The 19,885-nt window shown below is 46.3% G+C and overlaps 1 protein-coding gene across 1 annotated transcript; it reads right to left on the bottom strand.

The window, feature by feature from the left end:
• Positions 1–1,172: 1,172 nt before the first annotated feature.
• CERS5 (ceramide synthase 5) lies at positions 1,173–18,026 on the bottom strand. Its single transcript, XM_034071613.1, has 10 exons — positions 17,772–18,026; positions 11,906–12,011; positions 9,745–9,875; positions 8,540–8,597; positions 7,888–7,938; positions 7,094–7,186; positions 6,238–6,366; positions 5,845–5,951; positions 3,923–4,079; positions 1,173–2,872 (listed from the first exon to the last, which is right to left on the bottom strand). Exons 1-10 carry the CDS (start codon positions 17,960–17,962, stop codon positions 2,732–2,734), a joined length of 1,164 nt encoding a protein of 387 aa, XP_033927504.1. The 5' UTR covers positions 17,963–18,026; the 3' UTR covers positions 1,173–2,731.
• Positions 18,027–19,885: the final 1,859 nt, after the last annotated feature.

Below are 19,885 nucleotides of genomic sequence, written 5' to 3'. Positions count from 1 at the left end.
CCAAGTACCATTAAGTAAAAAAACAACAAAGACCAAAAAGCAAAGCTGCCTTTCCAGCCCAGGGATTCCTCCACAACAGTTGCAAAACCAGAGCAGCAACATTGACTTCTGTCTCAAGAATACAGCCAAGCTGGTCCAAACCATCTTATTGGGGGAAACGCAGCCCACCAGTACTGGTCCAGCCTCAAGTCCCAGCTTAGCCAACCGTGTCCAGTAGGTCTAGGAAAGTCTTCAAAACCACCAGTTGCAACAGAAAAGACATGAATTTAAAAGGCATGTATTGTGATAGTTGTCTCAGAGGCAATGAACAACCCCCCTCCCCATCTCTGAAGGCTGTAGTCAAGACTTCAGAGGGGCTTGCAGCACCAAAGTAGGCAGCAAACGCTGGCCTGGTCCCTCATGACAACAGGGAGCTCAGGGACAACCTTCACACAGAGCACCCTGATGGCAAGTTAGAACGTTTCTGGTGTAGCTTGGTCCAGTTCAAAGCTGGGCTGGAGTCCAGAGTGCTCACAGCAGGGCTGAGAATGAATGTACCCAAGCCCCAGTCAGGGTAGCTTGGACATTGAACCACAGGACCCCGCGTTCTCCATGCTCTGAAGTGGCTTCTGGAGTGCATCAGGGAGATAATGCAGAGCCTGTGCTGGAGCAAACCGTCACTGGAATGGCAGCAGACCCCTGTGGTCAGCAGCCAGCCGAGTCCAAACTCATTCCACCTTGAGTTGATCCTAGTAAAAACCAGTTTGTCACAAAGACACCTCTGCAGATATCGATGGGATTTAAGTACAAAATGGCTTGAGGTGAAATCTGCAGGTTCATTTTTGCCCTAAGCCATTGGCTTTATCCTTTTGGTTGTGCAAAGCCTCTGACTGGTCTGGATTGTGCCCATTTCAGATTTGCTGGAGGTTTCTGGGGAAGGGGTATCTTGATTAAAGATCACTTGGGAATGTGGAGCTCAACACATCTAAGTATTTAAAGACAAGTTCGTGTTTGCTCTAGGCCAACCCACAGCCTTACTCATCTTCTGTCCACTGCCCACCAGCCACATGGCCATTAATGCAGTTGGAGCCATTACTTGAAGTGCTGAAAACTCCTTTTGTGCTGTTGGAAGTCACCTCCTCCTCTTCAGAGCTGCTCTCCACATCACTGCGGTCATCTTTGGATACCTGAGCATTTCAAAAGGGAATTGGGCAGCAGCACAGGGGGAAAGGGAGGTTGAAAAATTCACAGGAAACAGTAGTTAGAGGCTTGCATCCATGTGAGGAACCAGCTTCAGTTACACTGAACATTTGATCCTGAATCACTTCAAGCTCACAAGAGGGAATCACATACAGAACGCAAGACACACACACAGAAAGGGACAACTTGGAAACAGGATTCCCATATTCCAAATACTCTACATCTGTGGAAGCACTTTCCAGAACAGAGGACACTATTTGTCTGTTCTTGGTCATTCTAGATGGGCTAAAGGCCACTTTTCCAACCAACACACTTGCTTTGAATCACTCCTCGCAGCATAACGAGTTCTGTGATGCCCAAAGCCCATGGATCTATAGAACAGTTTGAGAGAGAACATTCTGTCCTAGAGGGAGTGCCTTGGAGACTTTAAAAATTAACCAGCTGTATTTATCACATCACTGTTTGCACAAAGTGCCTCCCATTCTCACAGCTTGTGGTTCATACAGAACTCATTTACAAGCAGAAGCCTGTTCTGTAGCCCACTGTCCAAAGAAAGACAACTCTCCCTTCCACCAAACAGCCTCTCAGAAACAAAAGGAGCATCTCAGCCCTGAGATCTAGAGCAGCTTTGCAGAGTTATGCCTTCAGTTAAAAACTTGACCTCAAAGCCAGCTGAATTGCCTTTCATGTGGGGTTCTGAACCTTCGGAAGCAGACCCAGGCACGCTCCGGTGTCAGCCGCTGCGGATGCCGCAGGAGGGCACTGCACCAGCACGGAGCCAACACACCAGAAGGAGAAGGAAGAGATCATAAGCCCGGCCCTAACTGCAAACAAGCACTTTGGTTGGTGGCAGGGAGCCAGGGCCATAAACTCACCAGTGCTCAGCAGTGAGCAGCCTGTGCTTTGCATACCCCAAGGCAAGTTCTTCACACTTTTGCAGCTAATAGCCCTCATTTACTTAATACTGAAGCACTCAGTCCTTTCCAAGGGTTTCACTCTGCTCTGCCCTAAATCAGGGCTAGGGCTTTTGAACAGCAGCAGCCAGGAAGTTTTTGAACTCAAGGAAAGATCTGGAGGAAAGCCAGGTAAGTCAATGATCTCCAGGATTGGTTCTGACAGCCCTGTTGGATGTCCTGGCTTCTGCCCCTTGCCAGAACTTCGGCTATCCTTCCCTGTTCTCCTGCTAGGCTGGAAGTTCAAAGGGTCACTGGAAGGAAGCTGAAATCCCTGGAAACCTTCCCCATTATTTGGGGGACAAGTGCCTGCTTTACTCCTTTTAGCAAAAAGCATTTCTCCTGTGCCCTTCCACTCAGCTCAGTGTTCACAAGACAGGTACCAGAGTCTCTGTGGGCGTCAGAAAAGCAGAAAGGTGAAGGTCATGCAACCTGCTGAAGGCAGATAAGAACAAACCCCAGAACACTGCTTTGACCTTTGGAAAAAGCTGCATTTTAGCATAACTGTGAGCACCAGCACTGTATCAGCCAGGGAGAGAAGCATTTTAAGGGAAGGTACCAGCCATTTAAAGCCCCAGGACCACGTCTTTGCTTTTGTCTTAGCCTGGAAACAGCCACAGGTGCATTTCAGCAAACAACCAGAAGCACAGATCACACTTACATGCAAAGGATGAAACTGTCCAGCTCCAATCTGGCACAGAGAAAAGGAGGAAAGAATGAAGAAGACAGAGCTTAGAGTCCTTTCACTGGCTAGGTCACCTGGACAGGAGAGAACCAAGGAAGGAAAACAGATGTAGACCTCAGGCTACAGAAACAGGCAGAAAATAAGACATTTGCAGTAGCAGCTATGGGGAGCAGATACAAAGATTTATATACTGCCTCAGATTATGTATATACTGCCCCAACTACCATATATTTTTCAAGCTTACATTCCTTGTGTAGGGGGAGCTAAGAAGTGAAACCAAGCAGAGTCATCAGAGAAACTCAGATCAAACTACCAAGGATCTGATTAAACTAAAAGCAAAAGCATTTGTGCTAGGAGATTGGCTGTTGCTCTCTAGTAGCTGCAAAGGAAGTGGCTTCTCTTGATGTTTAGGCTGGGTATGAAATTAGTTTCCAGTCTGGCTTGCTCCTTTTCATGTTACTTCAGCAGAAGTCACCTTTTTGCCTGGCAACTGAGGTTGCTGCTGAAAGTCAGCATTGTTCACTCCTGGGGCAATGTGTGTTGTGAACCAGCTGCTGTCATTTCACCCTCCCTCTCCCTAAAACTCCCAAACCAACTTAGAATTGGAATACTCAGGACTGGAGCCAGACTGCACCACATCAGCCCACTGGCAACCAACAAACCACAGCATTTCTGATAACCCTTTCTCCTCTGCATGCTGCAGCTCAATGCCTGCCCTGACAGCACTAAGGCAGGTTCTGGCTAAGAAGGGGAAGATGCAGAACTCCCATTATATCCCAAGAACCAGCTGAAGTTGGAAAGCATCCTGTATGGTTGTTCAAACAAAGAGCACGATCACCTTTAAAACTTCACCATCATTACAACATCTGAACATGCTAGAAAATGGTGTTGTTTCCCTGCACAACCAGAACAGAGGAACACATCCTCTTGGTATACACCTGGCAATTCAAGTCTGCAGAGCACCCAAGGTAAAACCCTGCTGCTCTACCAAGCATTCCTGATGCAAGCCCCTCTAGAACCAGCACCAGCCCTCACTGAAAGGCCCAGCTCCTCATGACTGCTTTAAGAGGGAAAGAGGTCCCAAGCCAGTGGCCAGCAATCTTACCTTTCCCCGCATGAGGGCCTTGTAGGCAGTGCGAACGATGAGATAAGACCAGATGACATGCAGGACCTGCAAGGTCACCAAGAGCCCATTGAAGAGCCACCACGAAGGGTATGGACCAATCAACTCCCAGCTTTCAAATAGGGTTGTATTCAAAATCCTAAAAGAGATCCAGAAACGCATTACACATGGGCTGTGCTGGGAATACGGCTCTACATAAAGATGCCTGACCAGATGCACACCAGTTTGTAGCTCATTTAAGCATCTGTTGCTTTGCTTTTGCTCCTGTCAGTGCAGTGATGCAGCTTGTCTCTTGCCAGAGTTAGGAGACAGACTAAAGCTAATTAGAAACAGTTGAACTGAGCAACAACCACGGGAGATGTGAGTGTTCTGCAGTCTGGTCACACATCCAGACCTGCTGCCAATTTCCTTCTCCAAAGCATCAGCATTTATAATAACCTTACAGGAAGTGATGTCAAGCTGCACTGGTCATCAAAACAGCTGTTAACACATTCATACCTAGGCAGTCTTCACCCATATTTAAAGATCAGGAAGGAATTTAGCTCCCAGTAGGCCTCCCTCCCTCCCTGTGTGCTGTTCTCTTCCCTCAGACATTTATAGGTTTCTCCTGCCAAGCTGGAGAACTAGAAACTGCTTTATGGCCACAGCTTTGTGCTTTCTTTCATGACTGTTGTGCTCTTCTTGTAGCTGGGAGTTACTGCCAGTACTTAAGCAACTTAAACACTTTGGATTTTATGAAGTAGAGGGGTATGGAGAAACCTCTAAAGATGTCATTCATTTCACATTGCTTTTAACATCTCACAAGAAAAACAAACCTTGCAGAGAAGAACCCACGTCCCCAAAATGCTGCTATTGAAGCTTCTAACTCGTAGCCAGTTTATGGATGACTTAAATGCAATTCCAGAGAACTGTCAAAGTTTTGTACTACTAATCAGGGAAGGGAATATCCTGAAGTGGAATAGCATAGGGTCTGCAGCACTGCTGCAACCCTGACAGGTTCCTCTGCAAAGCTGAGGGATTACATTGCAGCCAGTGGAAAATACATTAAAGATTTACAGGACTGCTGAGCAATAGCATGATGCAAAAGCATCACCTCATGACAGACAACAGCTATAAAAACAATGGCAATATCTCATCTGTCACTGGAGGGAGCTTATGAAGATGGAAGCATTAAAGCTCCTCCTTATCCTGACTCCTTTGGTGCACTTACTGGAAAACAAGCAAGAGCTTTTATTGCAACCCTGATACCAAAGTGTATTGTTTCTGCCTACCATCAAGGCACCCAAAAAGAATGGGAATGCAAGCTGCCCAGTGCCTAGGAAAGAAGTATATGCAGTAAACCTGAAAGAAACTGAGTAATAATCAGGTATAACCAATTTTTCACCACACTCTTTCAACAGAATCAAGAAATGAGTAAGAACTCAGCAGCAGAACCACCTCACCAAGCCTAACCCAGCGTGATGAAAGGGCATCTCATTACAGGATGATTTGTCCTAAGCCATTTAGCCAGGGTTTTACCTCCCAAGAAACCTAAGACCTATTTCAGGTTCTGCACAGTCATGGCACAAGGATAGGACAGGAGTGTTGTAAGAATCGGAGTCCTGGGTGACCTGGTTTAGTGTGAGGTGTCCCTGCTCATGGCAGAGGGGTTGGAACTGGATGATTTTAAGCTTTTCAACCCAAACCATTCTATGATTAGGATTCTAGCTGGTTTTCACACTCCCTCAGTTGAGAGGCTTCTTCACACTCCTAAGCTGAACATACTGCTCCAAACAGTACCTGGGTTGTCTGCACCTTCAGGCTGCCTTAAGGGACAGGCAGAATGTTTGCAACAAGTCTAAATACAAAGGCTGTGCTTGAAGGACTGGAAGAACAAACAAGACCTTCCAGCTCCACATGCTTACCAGAAAGGATAAATGCCCAACCGTGTAACAATGAACACGACACCAAAGAGCATGAAGAAAGCATCACACAGACGTTGGTACTTGGCATAATTGGCTAGCTTTGCAGCCTAAAAGACACAAGAAACAGGAGAATATGATTCCCTTTGTACAAGGCATGTAATTACCAGGCTGTAGAGCTTCAAAGTCCTTCAAGCTATCCCATTTGTCAGGGGTTTGGAATATTTAGGGATTATTCTCAGCACTAAAACAGTTAGGAGGTAAAGCTGACAAGGCAGGATCAGCAGCACAAGTTTTATGCCATATTTAATGCAGCTTATCAAGAATGGCAAAGTCAGCTTACTCCCCTGAGAGCACGCTGGCATCAGGTATGCAAAGAGCCGAAAGGCAACTCACCTCTAAAAGGAAATCTGATGCATCATGGAGACACAGCACCAGAGTTCCAACCCGCACCATGTTATTCATATAAGAGAATGTAATAAGTCCAATTGTGGCCAAATGATGGACAAACATGATCAGGAAGTCCTGGAAAGGGAAGAAAAAATGAGTTGGGCTGACAAACAAATACAAATGTTTGGAACAGAGCCACAAAACTAACTGGGGTCAGAGGATTACTTTAGGTCAGACTCACTCCACTCGATACACAACACAGCTCATCACTCAATATCAATCATCATCTCTAAAGGTTCCAGAAAGGACTCTCACAGTATGTGTGCTCCTTTGAAGCCAGAACTTTGCAGGCACAGGCACAAGGATAAAAATGCCTGCAGACCCCACTGAAAAGAGTGACAGGACAACATACAGCCCTTATTTTTGGCTTCACAGTCAATTTGATTCCAGCAATCACAACCAGTCACCATTCTACTACACACATTTATTACTGCTTTAGTGTTTGCCATTTCCTCGCCCAGCTCAACAAGGTATGCTTCGAGCATCTCATTTTCATGCTTTCTTGCCAGCCTTCCAATTAAATCTATCTTTCTGCAATGATCTGGTAACTTTTGATTGGGAACTCCTGAGGGATTCTGTTCTTTCCCCTGGAAGGTGAAAGGGACTCTCAAGGCTATACCAGGTTGCATAGCAGCCTTGCTCCTCCCTTTTTCCCAGGCCTGGCTAGTGATTACAGAAGGAGGGAGGGTACCCAAAGATGTAAATAAAGAAGAAAATACAGCTGCTACTGTGCTTTAACTTTACTCTTTTGTTAGTCCTGCCTACTTAGCAAAGAGGTTAGTGCAATTCTGCTTAATCTCACCTTCCGTTTAATGTCTGTAAACTGAGAAAACATGAGAGACCAATAGAAGGCCAGCTCCAAGATATAGTAGTAATAAAGCCTGGATGTTAGAGGCTGGAAAACAAAGATAGCACAGTTAGAAGAAAAAGTACTTCAAAATTTACATTAAAATTGACTTTTTCCTTCCCATCCCACTCTGTTCCTTCAGAATGCTGAGGCATAACTTAAAAGATCCAGAATTAAGGGTCGGTGAAAACCAACTTAAGCACGCTTACTCTAGGCTTAGTCACACCAAGATACTTGTGTGTTTGAGCTTTGCTCAAATGGAGCAAGATTCCCTTGTCAATATTTACCACTCATACTCCAGCTTCCTGGATTAGGCAAACAGAGCACTGAAACAGACTCGCTGACCTCTACACAATCATATTTGCTGCATCATGAAAACAACACTGTACGTAAGTTACCAGTGTAATTTTAATGCCTTTTATTCTTCCACTTTTAATTATCTCAGCACCAGGGAAACATAAACCGAATCTGAACTGAGTCAGTTGTAGCTGAGGAAACACTGCTGTTGACAAAGCTAACCAGGATCTGAAGACATAACAAGTAAATGCCATCTCTGCACCTTTCAAAGGGATGGCCATTCACTCACTAGAAAGCTGACTAGATTGCAGCCTCCACCCCACAGAATAAGGAGCAGCACTTCAACCTACTGAGTTTTAATCTGCTTTTAGTGGAGCTTCAATTCCATCATTAAAGAAAAAAACCCTGTGATTGTGCAGCAATTTGGGATCTACTCAGTGTTTCTCTCCTACCTGGAAAGGGTAGTTGTACCAGCACTGTCGTGTGTCCCAAAACCAGGGTGCCTAAAGGGAGAAAGATACATTACTACTCTACTGGGCTTTTCTGTCTTATTATCCATGGCAGCTGACCACTGCAGTATCGTTTCACTGAATTTTAATCTTGATTTTACCATTCAGGCTTAGATTTATTCCAGAACACCCTAGGGATGTAAAATACTCTTTCTGCAGTCAAAGGCAAGTTAAACTGCAGTGGAAATTCAAAGAATAAGCATACAGCTCTAATAACAATAAAGACCCAAAATGATGAAACTGTTTCCCTTCAGGAGGGAGATGAGGAAATACAAAAGCAGCTCTCCATAGCAAAAATACCTACCTAGTTCTATCCCATATTGGGGTAGCAGGACATTTTGTCAACATTTCCATAATGACAGAGCTGTATAGAAGCTTTCCTGTAAATAAGGTCCTTAAACAGAAACCCCAGATCTCAAATGATGACAGAACGATGACAATCACCACTAATTCCCCCTTGTTTAAAGCTAGGTACAAGCACAGAAGTGACAAATGATGACACCCAGGTAGTAAAACCCCTCAACTTCAGCAGGGCAGGCATAGACCAGCTGCATGTCACACAAGACAACAATGGGGGGATGAGAGAGCAACTCACCGTCCAGAGAAATCTGATTCCATAAAAAAATATACATAAATAAAATGTAAATCTCCACCTGGAAAAAGAAGCAAAAATCACATTTATGAAATGGAACTAGCTCCTGGTTAACATTTAGAACAAAAACTGGAACAATTGTGAAAAAACACCCCCACTTCTGACATCTGAAAAGCTTTTACCCACCAAATGGTAATGCTCCATTTGTCAACACTTCATGTAAGGATAAACCTATTTAAGAGCTTTCACACCGCATGAGTTTGTATCAACAGCCAAGCTTGAAATAAAGCTCAGAGTGAACATGCATCATTCATATCTTTCATATGCAATAACAAGATAACAACAAGGTAAGTCATTATTATCCAGAAGGTATCCTAATACACGTATTTGTCCCTCTTACCTTGTGGCTTTAAGCAGACAAAACCATACTGGGGGAAGAATTAATATGAAGGAAGTTACTGGAAAGGAAAGAAACCAGCACAGAAGAAATAAGTCAGGAAAAAAATATTCAGATGCTACTACACTAACAGAGGTCACAGCAAGCATTCAGAAAGAAACACAGAACAAAAGAATGAACTGAAATGAAAAGAACAGGAATCCAAGAAGTGTCTCTATAAAAGTATATACATCCTTGGGGAAGCCATAAGGTCATTCTGTCTGGGAGCAAACACTGGTCTACAACAAAACTGTGCAGACAGCAGGTTTATTTCCAGTGTAATTCCTCAAGCTGTGCACGCATGCACACATGTGCACTACAGTGTATTAAGGGGCTCATCATAGAATCACAGAATGGTTTGGGGTGGAAAGGACCTTAAGTTCATCCAGTTCCAACCCTCCTGCATGGGCAGGGACACCTTCCACTAGAGCAGGTGGCTCCAAGCCCCATCCAACCTGGCCTTGAACACTCCCACGAATGGAGCATTTACCACTTCTTTGGGCAACCTGTTCCCACTATCTAAAGCTGCTCACCATTGACAGGAGTAACTCCTGTATATGTGTTCTGGTCCCTCGTGCACATACACAAAGCATTTGAGAGTACCGAATCCTAAAAAGCCCTCCTAACTTCTTTCATTTGCTTATACAAGAATTTATCTTCCAGCAGCCAACCCCAGTTAAAGAGAGCGGCTGACCACGGTTCCAGTGAGAAAAGAGAACATACGGCTGGAGCTTTACGCTGAAGCCACATCTTGGCCTCTGCACAAACATACATGCTCTCACAAAATTTCGTGAGGGTGGTGGGTTTGTCTTGGTTCCTCCGGTGACGAAACCAGCGCTGGATCTTCCGAACATCCCAGTCCAGCTGCTTTGACAGGCCTTCTAACCTCCTTCCATCTGGAGACTGAAGGAAAATGGAACAAGCGTCATTTCTCCTACTTCTTAATCTCCTTTCAGCCCAAGATCCCCTCTGTGCTATGACAGAAACGAAACACATAGAACACACACAGTAAGAAGCACTAGTATGGACTAGAAGTAAGAACCAGTTGCCACATATGTTCATTCAAGTTTAACCTCCATAAGCCACTAATTACTTAATTATTCAGAATGCTTTTGGTTTAATAGTTCATCATCTGACAGCACATCACAACAAAGAATGCAATTGTTCTGCTTCCTCATTTGGGGGGAGGAGCTTCTAAAATGTCCTGTCCTACCTGTTAAAACCTGCCTATCAATTCAAACAGTTCAGAACTCAGGACTACATTTAAGGGTTGCTACTCACTGCAAGTTTAGGGATACACAAAGGAAGAGCTGGTCTAGCACACTAGTTTTTTCTATATTCCAAAGGCACATCATAGAGATGATGTTATTTCCACTATCAAAGTTCACAAATAAAATTAAATCTGAATACTGAAATATCTGTACAGTAAAAAAAAGATGTATCAGTGTTCTCTGGCTGGAAACTACTGGCAGTTTAGTGGTTTGAATAATGACATAAATGGATTTATAAGAGATAAAGTGAACAAAACCTGATAACTACCTCTGAACCGGGCCAGTGGTGAGATAAGCCATGTTAATGTCAGACCAGTGTCCTTTTAACAAGCTCTGCCAGGGAGCTCTTACAACTGAAAGATGATAAACACATTTGACTACTTGCATTACACACAAATCCAAAAAGTATGCAGAATGCTGATGCAACAGTCACCAGACTGTTCAACTGGAGAGCAAAATCACTGGATTTTCAGTACTGAGACCATGACTTTCCTGTAATTCCATCACAACCAGATCTCTCTGCACTTCACTTGGTTTTAACAGTTTGGGCTACCTGACACTTCCACAATGCAACTGAACCTCCCTCAGAAGAGAATTTACAGAGCTCCAGTTTCAGAGCAGCAATGGAACCTTTCCCCTGCATCAATGCTACCCTACATTCTGATTGTGTATACTGGTACAGTCAAACACGGGTCTGTTTTCATTAAGCCAGATAAATTCTGCAGTGTGTGTCCTCATGGGTTCTCTAAACATTCAAGGACAGAAAAAGTCCTCCCCCCAAAAGGCATCAGATCATAGGGACTTTTCAGTTCACACATCAACCCAAACACCTCAAAACTTCAATGAGGTGAGTTTCAGAAAGGTTTCCATAGAATTTTCCTTCCATTCACTTTATCTACTCCACTCAGGAGGAAGTTTAGCATCCCCAAATCAGAACATAACCCCTTCCATTTCACTATCTTTAATGAAAATCTCTTATGCGGCCTGCATGGATTTTGCTGTCAGCATTCAACAGAGTACAGAAGTGTGGAACTGTGGAATTCTGAAGTGAAGGAGCACTGTCAGCTTAAGCAAAAGGCCACGAAACAATCAAAAGAAACACCTACTGTCAACATTAAATGTCCTACCCTTTATCACAGCACATTCCCATTGACTGAACACTTTCCATAACTGCCTTCCACTGTGACAGCTATTGTCCAATTCCATAGTAGATGGCAAAAAATAAGAGGCAAGCATTCACAAAAGTGGCCAATAAAACCAGCAAATGAGCAGATCTCGAGGGAGGGAGTTGCACTTTTCTAACAGAAAGTGAAAGATATTGGGAAATTTTTTGTGAAACTGAGAATTACCACTTGTTACAGAAATTACCATTTGGCCAAAAAACATGAACCAAAGGAAGGAGCCTCACAGCTTTCTAAAAAGGAGAACATTTCTATATTCAAAAGATATTCTTCTGTGCACAAAAGCAGAGGTCAGCTAGAAAGAGATTTATGTAGCTCCAAGGACATGCTAAAGGCAAAGTAAAATAAGGAAGAGCAGCCTCATTGTGCATGCACAGTGTGAAATGCATTTCTCTCTCATTAGAAAAGTGGAAGCAAAAAGCTTCCCCCCCTCCCTTATTTACAGGGCCCCATTTCTAGCACAATTTGAAGCATGACTCACCTTAGTGATGGATGTAAACACTTTCTCTAAAATTGCATTGGGCTGGGCTCTGTGAGGTCCACTGTCTTGAATGCCAAGGTTTATGGCACATGGCTTGGCAATAAACCTGAAAGAGTTCCAAAGAAAGAGCTAGATTAAACCCAGGCATCCATTTCCATCCTCTGCCTCAGTCACAGGGACCCTGACTTGTGACCCACTGCAAAACCCATCCTAAAAGCTTTTGAAAAGCTCCACTCACTTTGCTTAAAGAAACTGTGGAGGTGAAGTATGACCTTTCATTAGTCCAAATGGTAACTGCAGACAGTACACACATCCAAAAGGAGAATTAAACCTTAATGTCCTTGGCTTGCAAGGACCAAAATGTGTTCCCTAGGGTGATTCTCGTTACTCAGAGATATAAGAATAGATCACTAATAGGCATCCTCAGCAAACATAAATGCTGGAGCCTTGTAGCACCAGGAACAAAATGCCTTATTTCTAGAACGTGCCTTGGAGTCAACACAGCTCAGAGGAAAAGGGAAGTTCCAAGTGGCACAGCTCCTGAAAGACCCAGGTTTTTGGTTGGTTTTGCTTTTGTTTTTCCTTTGGGAAAAATAAAGTGGTTGTTTCCTTTGGAAGAGTGAGGAAGACCTAAAGAGTCAGCCTGAAAGACCCAAGATCTCAGTCCTGTGTGCACCACGTACTCCAAAAGCTGATCTAACACTCTCTGAATTTTATAGCACAGACTCTAAAAACAAGCCTGGGGTTTGCAACTAGAATTGATACATACATCAAAACCCTGGCAGTATTTGCTATACCTTGTGTCAGAAGGGGCACAGGATTCTAAGGAATGTGTTACCTGAACACATGGAAAACGCTGCTGTTCCCAACCATTACATTTGCCACCATTTCTCCTTGTGTTTAAGAGAGATTAAATGATTCTATGATTCTCAAATTTAGGGGGATCACAACTACGTGTTCCAACAGCAGTCATTCCTGGGAGTACATTGTTGGTACTTGGGTAACAAACAGCCAAGAACAGACACAGGTTGTGGGGTTTTCCCCCTTGAGAAATTACAAGCAGCTCATGACTAATCCTAAAGGAACACCCCCTGCTCTCAGAAAGCACTGAACAAGTAACAGCCACTGCGGCCCCAGTGCTAACAGACACTCTCCTGCCCCGTTTCTCCCTATGTCCTGTTCATTTCAACAGTCATAGCTTTAAAAAAGCCCCCATATATCTATATAAAACAAAAAGGAAAGAGTAATTTCCTTTTAGCTTGGCTCAGAAGGCTCACTGCTTCCTCTATAACCTGGACCACCAGTCAGAAATCATGCTCTGATGTTATGAAACATTTGGCTAGACCCCATAAAAGCAGATATCTTTATACTCTTCTTTCCTACAGGATATACCACAACAACAATGAAGTACACATGTGCTATTGCAGGATGCCAAGTATTTTTACTTCATTCACTGTGACACAGCTCTTTAACAAACCCCAAGACTGGCCTGAAGATGCTCAGTTTGGGACAGTTTCCTCACATAAAAGAGAACCTTACTCAGGAGAGTTTTAAGAACAAGCAAAGAAGAGAAAGGATGGTTAAGAAAGCTCATAGAGATCCAGACAAAGTTTTGGCACTATCCTAGAATTCAAAACCTGAAGCATCAAGGGAAGAAGAAACAGCATCTCCTCAGGAAAAATAATGAAGGAATAATTCAGTTTGGGGATCAAAGACTGGGGGAACCACCAAAACCTCAAAATTTAGCATTAAACTCTTCCTGAGTAGAAGCTTCCTTCACTAGCAGGTTTAAGGGAAAAAATACATGAATCAAGAGTAAGCCACATGCTACAGATACAGCCAAGGACTCACATTACTCAGTGAAGCATATGGGTGACCAAAGAGCAAACCAAAACCACCCCTGCGAACTGTTGTACACAGCAGCAGCCAGACATCAACACAAGCAAAGGGAGAAGTCACAACAATGGAAGCAAAGGGAGGTAGCCTCAGTCCCAGAAACAGGAAGGAAAAAGGATGGCAGCACTGGATTTCACTACTTTTAAGGAAGTCTAAACGCCACAGTGTAGCTTCTCCAAGTCCACAAGCAAAGGCTTCATGCAATGGAACTGCAAATGCCACACAAGGTGCTTTCACCTGGACTGGGCATGGCTCACACTCGGGAGTCCCCTGAACAGCCACCATCCAATTGCTTTGACCAGTTACTACCCTGCCTGTGTAATATGAAGTGAATCCTGTTGTCAGTCAGAAAAGCATCACAATTACATGCCAGTTCCTTTAGGTGTCCATTAAGGAAAAATCACACTCAAAACCTCTGTGGCATCTTGTATGTTTGGCTGCAGAATGGGCTTGCAGATGTGCATAGCAAGAACAGTTAAAGCACCAAACCAAAGGACTTCCATTCTGGAGGATAGTCAAACCTGAAGAGCACAAGACCAGGAGCAACCTGCCTTGACTAACACCGGCCTTGCTTTGAGGAGAGGACTGAACAAGGTGACCTCCAGAGGTCCCTTTTAATCTAAATGACTTTATGATTCCACTAAAATTGTAACTGCAGCAACTATACCCAAGGTCAATCTATGTGGCAGTGCCACACCTTCCCTGCAAGGAATCATCATCACTTATACACTCACATTACACTTCTCTGAACAGGTACCTGCTCACTGGCTTATGTTGCTCCTACCAAGCCATCTTTTTCATGCTAGTTATTAAGACAGACTGAGTTTGAAAGAAACCAACACTTTTCAAGTACTCATAAGGAATGCATCTCAGGCATGTTGTACTTCACAAACCCAAGGGCAGAACCCTTCATTAGGGAGCATTCAACTCCCTGTTACAGCTCTGAAAAGGAAGAACAATCTGTGAAATAGTAAGTTTTATAAAGTATGTGCTTAAAGTAAGAGTTCATCTGGCCATAATCTCTCAGCTTCACTGTGCTAAGACTAAACCACCTCATTCCACAACTGCCCCTAATTTTCCAAGCAGTACTAATGAAGTAACATCTAAAAATCACCTTCCCCCCCCCCCAGCTTGAGCACAGACTGCAGATCCTTCCTCAGACCTGTCAAGTAACACGTATATCTGTTACTGATGGGCATTCCAGTGTCATTACAAACACATCAGATCAATACCAGGCTCCAGGTTTGTACAGATACCTGGGAATTGTTTGGGGGGGGGGGGGCTGTGCTTGCAGTGGAACAAGATGCATCAGGAGAAATAACCATGAGTAAAAGCATGAAAAAGCAAATGAAAAAAGGAACCAGTGAGAAGCTCTTCTTTATCTTGCCTGCACAGAAATCCATCCCCCTACCACTAAGTCAGGACTTTACCTTCCTCTACAAGTCTTGCCTCATCTCTTATAGCCATATACTGCCCACAGAGAGTCAGCCTAATTAATATTTTACCAACATCATGATGTACAAGTTACTTCATAGGAGCATTCACTAAGAGAAATAGGTGTCAGTGTCACAAGTGTCAGCGTCACAAAAGCACCGACTTCCTCCCACTGAAGATCTACAGCAAAAGGAGAAAGAAAGAAGTGAAGCTAAAACAAAAGAGCTGCACAAGTACAGAATTCAAGTTCTGAGTCATCAAGTCCCACTGTCAAATGTGTGTCCAGGAAAACATTTGACACAATCACGCTGAAAGCCTCAATCGGGATAGATGCACAACAGGATTTCATTAAGATCAATTTGAACTAACATGTTCAGAGCAGCAGGAGGAAAGAGAGAAGCATTTCTTAGAGAATACTGTCTTTTAAACTGAATATACTAAAAACTGGCCTAGCTGCTGCTCTCACTTCAGGGTACCACTGTGGAGACACCAGAGCAGAGAGCTGAGACAAAGGAACAACCCTGGCAGGAACCGGGCCATGGTCTCCAGGTTTTACTGGGTAGTAGAGAACTTCCTTTGTCATTTTGACTCATCCCTAAATTAACACATTTCACAAAGGAGGATCATCAGGATAAATTAACTGCTCCCAGGAGGACCGTGTTACTAGGTGTGGTAGGATGCACTGGATCTCTCCTAACACCTCAGACCTAGAGAAAGGAGAATCTTCTGCACATCCTCCCCAGTTTAAGACACCTGAACTAAGCAGAGCTTAGGAAGTGAGGAGGCCTTCCTACTCTATCCCTTTCAGGGGTATCATTCTGTCTCACAACTTCCTCTCCTTGTCTGCTGACAAGCACGAACATTTGGCCAAGACCAGCAGTAGCACACCAAGCCGAGATGAGATTTTGGCACTGCCACACGTGTGCCTGGAGCCTCTGCATTGGTTTGGGCTGCCAGTGGTTTTCTGAAGTTGTTTGGGTGGTTTTTGGAGGACAGAAAGATAAGATGGAGGGAGAAAAACAGGCCTCTCACATTTCCCTCTTGCTCTGCTGACCTGCTTCGTTTTCCTTACAGTTCACCTACCTTTCTACTGCACAACACTCTCCTCTGCTCATCTAACTTCTGAGAGCTCAAGACAATTCACACTTCTTATAGAAACCCCACAAACCCAAACCAACCCAATTCCTACTCACTTTAGCCCAGCAATCCTTTTCATGCTTTGAAAGAGAATCATAGAATAGTTAGGGTTGGAAAGGACCTGAAGCTCATCCAGTTCCAATCCCCTGCCATGGGCAGGGACACCTCACACTAAACCAGGGCACCCAAGGCTCTGTCCAACCTGGCCTTGAACACTGCCAGGGATGGAGCATTCACTACCTCCCTGGGCAACCCATTCCAGTGCCTCAGCACCCTCACAGGAAAGAACTTCCTCCTTAGATCCAATCTAAACCTCCCCTGTTTCACTTTGAACCCGTTACCCCTTGTCCTGTCACTGCAGTTCCTAATGAAGAGTCCATCCCCAGCATCCCTATAGCCCCCTTCAGACACTGGAAGCTGCTCTGAGGTCTCCATGCAGCTTCTCTGCTCCAGGCTGAACAGCCCCAGTGTTCCCAGCCTGGCTCCATACAGGAGCTGCTCCAGCCCCTGAGCATCCTCGTGGCCTCATCTGGACTTGTTCCAACAGCTCCAGGTCCTTTTGCTGTTGAGGACACTTTGATTTCATGTACTTCAGTGCTTTCAACGTAGAAATCAATCTTTAATGAAGTGCCTGAACAAGGTGGCTTGGTCTGCTTCACCTAACGGTTCCCCTCAATAAGCTGCTTCACTAATTAGCATCTCTGCAACCCACAGAGTCTGCCCTGTGTGTGGCTGGGAGAGATACACATCGCAGGGAGGATAAACCTCTGCCCCAGGGAAGAGTTAATACCATGTTTATGGATACTCAAACACGATAGGGAACTACACCTGTTTATGGGCCGACATACTGATGTGCTACACCTCCATCATGCCCGAGATGCAGGGGATCCACAGACTGTTTAATAATATACTAGGCCATGGGAACAAGTCCTATTTCCTCATCCAGGAACTCCCAAGGATACAACAAAAGCAACGAGCAGCAGAGCAGCAGCCGCTGGTTCGCTCCCCCAGGAGAAGGAAGAAAAGTGAATTCCAGAGATTTTCCTTGCACTACCTCAGCATAAGGTACCCCGAGCACTGGGGGAGCCTCGAAGGATGCAAAGCCAAGGAAGCGAGGAGCCTGGCGGGCTCCGTCTGTCGCGACAGCGGCTGTCGGGACAGGTTTTCCTGCCTTACACAATATCCATACAGAGAGACCCCACGTCCGGAGACCCCACCACGGCCTCCGCGCTGCCTGAGGGGCGAGCAGGGCCCCGCTCGCCACGGGGCCGACCCACGGCCGCTCCGCCGCCCGTTGCTAAGAGACCCGGGCGGGCTCGGCCCCGAGCCGGGAGCGAGCAGCGCCCCGGCCACCTCCGAGCCCCGCGGTATCCCGCACCGGACGCGGTCCCCGGCTCACCTCTCGAAGAGCAACCGCACCGCGAAGATGCCGAGCGCCAGCGGGAAGGCGGAGAGGACGTGTCCCGCCCGCGGGTACTGCAGCCCGCTGCCCGGCGGGCCCGGCTCCCCGGCCAGGTCCGCCCACGTCACGTTGTGCGGCAGCCAGAACCGTTCGTTCCAGAACCAGGCCCGCAGCGCGGCCGCCGCCATCTTCCGCCGCCTGCCTCCCTCCCGGCGGCCGCAGCTGAGGCGGCCACCGCAGCCCACAGAGGGGCGGGGCTACCCGCAGGCCCCGCCCCGGCCGTCCCTGCGGACAGCGCGCATGCGCAGGGCGGGAGCGGCTTCACCCGGCCACGCCCCCCGCGGTGGACCGTTAGTCCAGAGCAGGCGCGGTGGGGGGACGGTGGGGGCGTGTGCGCGCTCCCGGCGCTGCCTCAGTGCTGAGGGGACCCCGGGGTTGTGTGCGCGCTCCCGGTGCTGCCTCGGTGCTCGCTGAGAGGACCCCGGGGTTGTGTGCGCGCTCCCGGTGCTGCCTCGGTGCTCACTGAGGGGACCCCGGGGTTGTGTGCGCGCTCCCGGCGCTGCCTCGGTGCTCACTGAGGGGACCCCGGGGTTGTGTGCGCGCTCCCGGCGCTGCCTCAGTGCTCACTGAGGGGACCCCGGGGTTGTGTGCGCGCTCCCGGTGCTGCCTCTGTGCTGAGAGGACCCCGGGGTTGTGTGCGCGCTCCCGGTGCTGCCTCTGTGCTGAGGGGACCCCGGGGTCGTGTGCGCGCTCCCGGCGCTGCCTCAGTGCTCACTGAGAGGACCCCGGGGTTGTGTGCGCGCTCCCGGCGCTGCCTCAGTGCTGAGGGGACCCCGGGGTTGTGTGCGCGCTCCCGGCGCTGCCTCGGTGCTCACTGAGAGGACCCCGGGGTTGTGTGCGCGCTCCCGGTGCTGCCTCAGTGCTGAGGGGACCCCGGGGCTGTGTGCGCGCTCCCGGTGCTGCCTCAGTGCTCACTGAGGGGAGGCCGCGTTAAAGCGGCTCGAAAAGCGCTTCCGAACCCCTGGAGAGGGGTTCCTGCGGCCAGACACGAGTTGTTCGGACTGAAACCAGCCCTCAAGACGGGGCTTAATGCGGCCTAAACCCCGAGGGGAGGCCCCGGCTGAGGCAGGCGCCGAGCACAGATAAATCACCTCCCGCACCTCCGATGCCTCAGGCGGACTCAAACCAGCTCTGGAAGCTCCCAGTGCTGCCAGCAGGACAGTGCAGTTTCTCATGGGAAGAGTGAATGGTAAGCCAGCAAGGATTAGCTTTACAATAGCAGTGTGGTTTAACCAAATTTAAGCACAAGAGGCATGCTGGCTGGCAAAGTTTAGGATAATCCTTATAGCGTTCAAAACACTGTGGTTTAGCTTGCCAGTCTTGCGATGAGGGTTATTGAGTAACAATTGGGCAAGCTTTTCAATTAGGCTGTCAAGCTCCATAAAGGTGGCCAGCATCAACTTCCTTGTGCACTATAGCAAATGATCCATCCTTCATATAATAGCTCTTCTGGCATCAGTCCAGTTGAGAGCAAATTAAATGGCCCATTAAGCACTCAAATACTATGATAACTAATAGATTTGGGGACAGGCTCCTTCATGATTCACTTTTCTTTAATCAAGGACTTTATTTAAAAGTACCACTTGTGCTAATTTCTCCTGGACCATGTTCAGCCAGTGAGTGATGAGCACAGGTCCTTGTATCTCAGACTCGCAGCTGCATCAGATTTAACCAGGACTAATGATTTACACCATTAAAGTCTCTGGTAATGACAGCCAGTGTTGCTTTAGCATTATGCAGCTGGGGATGCATTGTAAAATTCAATTGCGTTTCCTAAGAAACAAGTAGTTTCTTAGGAACATATCCAATAAATCCAAGCCCATAAATATTCTTCCCTTCCTTTTCAAATACACTTAGCACAATATCCAGCCAGAAAGATCTCCTATTGCTTAGTAATTGGAAGAAACCTGATACCAAATGCATTTTGTTAGGAAGAGATAAAAGATTACAGAAAGCAGCATATGCTTGCACAGCAGCTTTCTCAGTTTTGCAATACCTCCATCTGTACAAATCAAGTCTGTCTTCTCCCTTAAGAAGAAAGGGAAAATAGC

This window comes from Melopsittacus undulatus, chromosome 21 (genome assembly GCF_012275295.1).
Source record: "Melopsittacus undulatus isolate bMelUnd1 chromosome 21, bMelUnd1.mat.Z, whole genome shotgun sequence".
In the NCBI taxonomy this organism is placed as follows: domain Eukaryota; kingdom Metazoa; phylum Chordata; class Aves; order Psittaciformes; family Psittaculidae; genus Melopsittacus; species Melopsittacus undulatus.
The sequence above is the reverse complement of the archived record's forward strand: the minus strand, read 5'-3'. Positions and strand labels throughout refer to the sequence as shown.

What these genes read in the sequence shown, in the direction of transcription:
- CERS5 (XM_034071613.1), bottom strand. Translation starts at nt 17,962, where the DNA reads ATGGCGGCGGCCGCGCTGCGGGCCTGGTTCTGGAACGAACGGTTCTGG. An exon ending in GAATCAGATTTCTCTGGACG is followed by an intron (nt 7,939 to 8,539) that starts GTGAGTTGCTCT and finishes TTCTCCCTTTAG; the next exon opens with GCACCCTGGTTTTGGGACAC. An exon ending in AGGCCCTCATGCGGGGAAAG is followed by an intron (nt 2,873 to 3,922) that starts GTAAGATTGCTG and finishes AGCCAGTGAAAG; the next exon opens with GACTCTAAGCTCTGTCTTCT.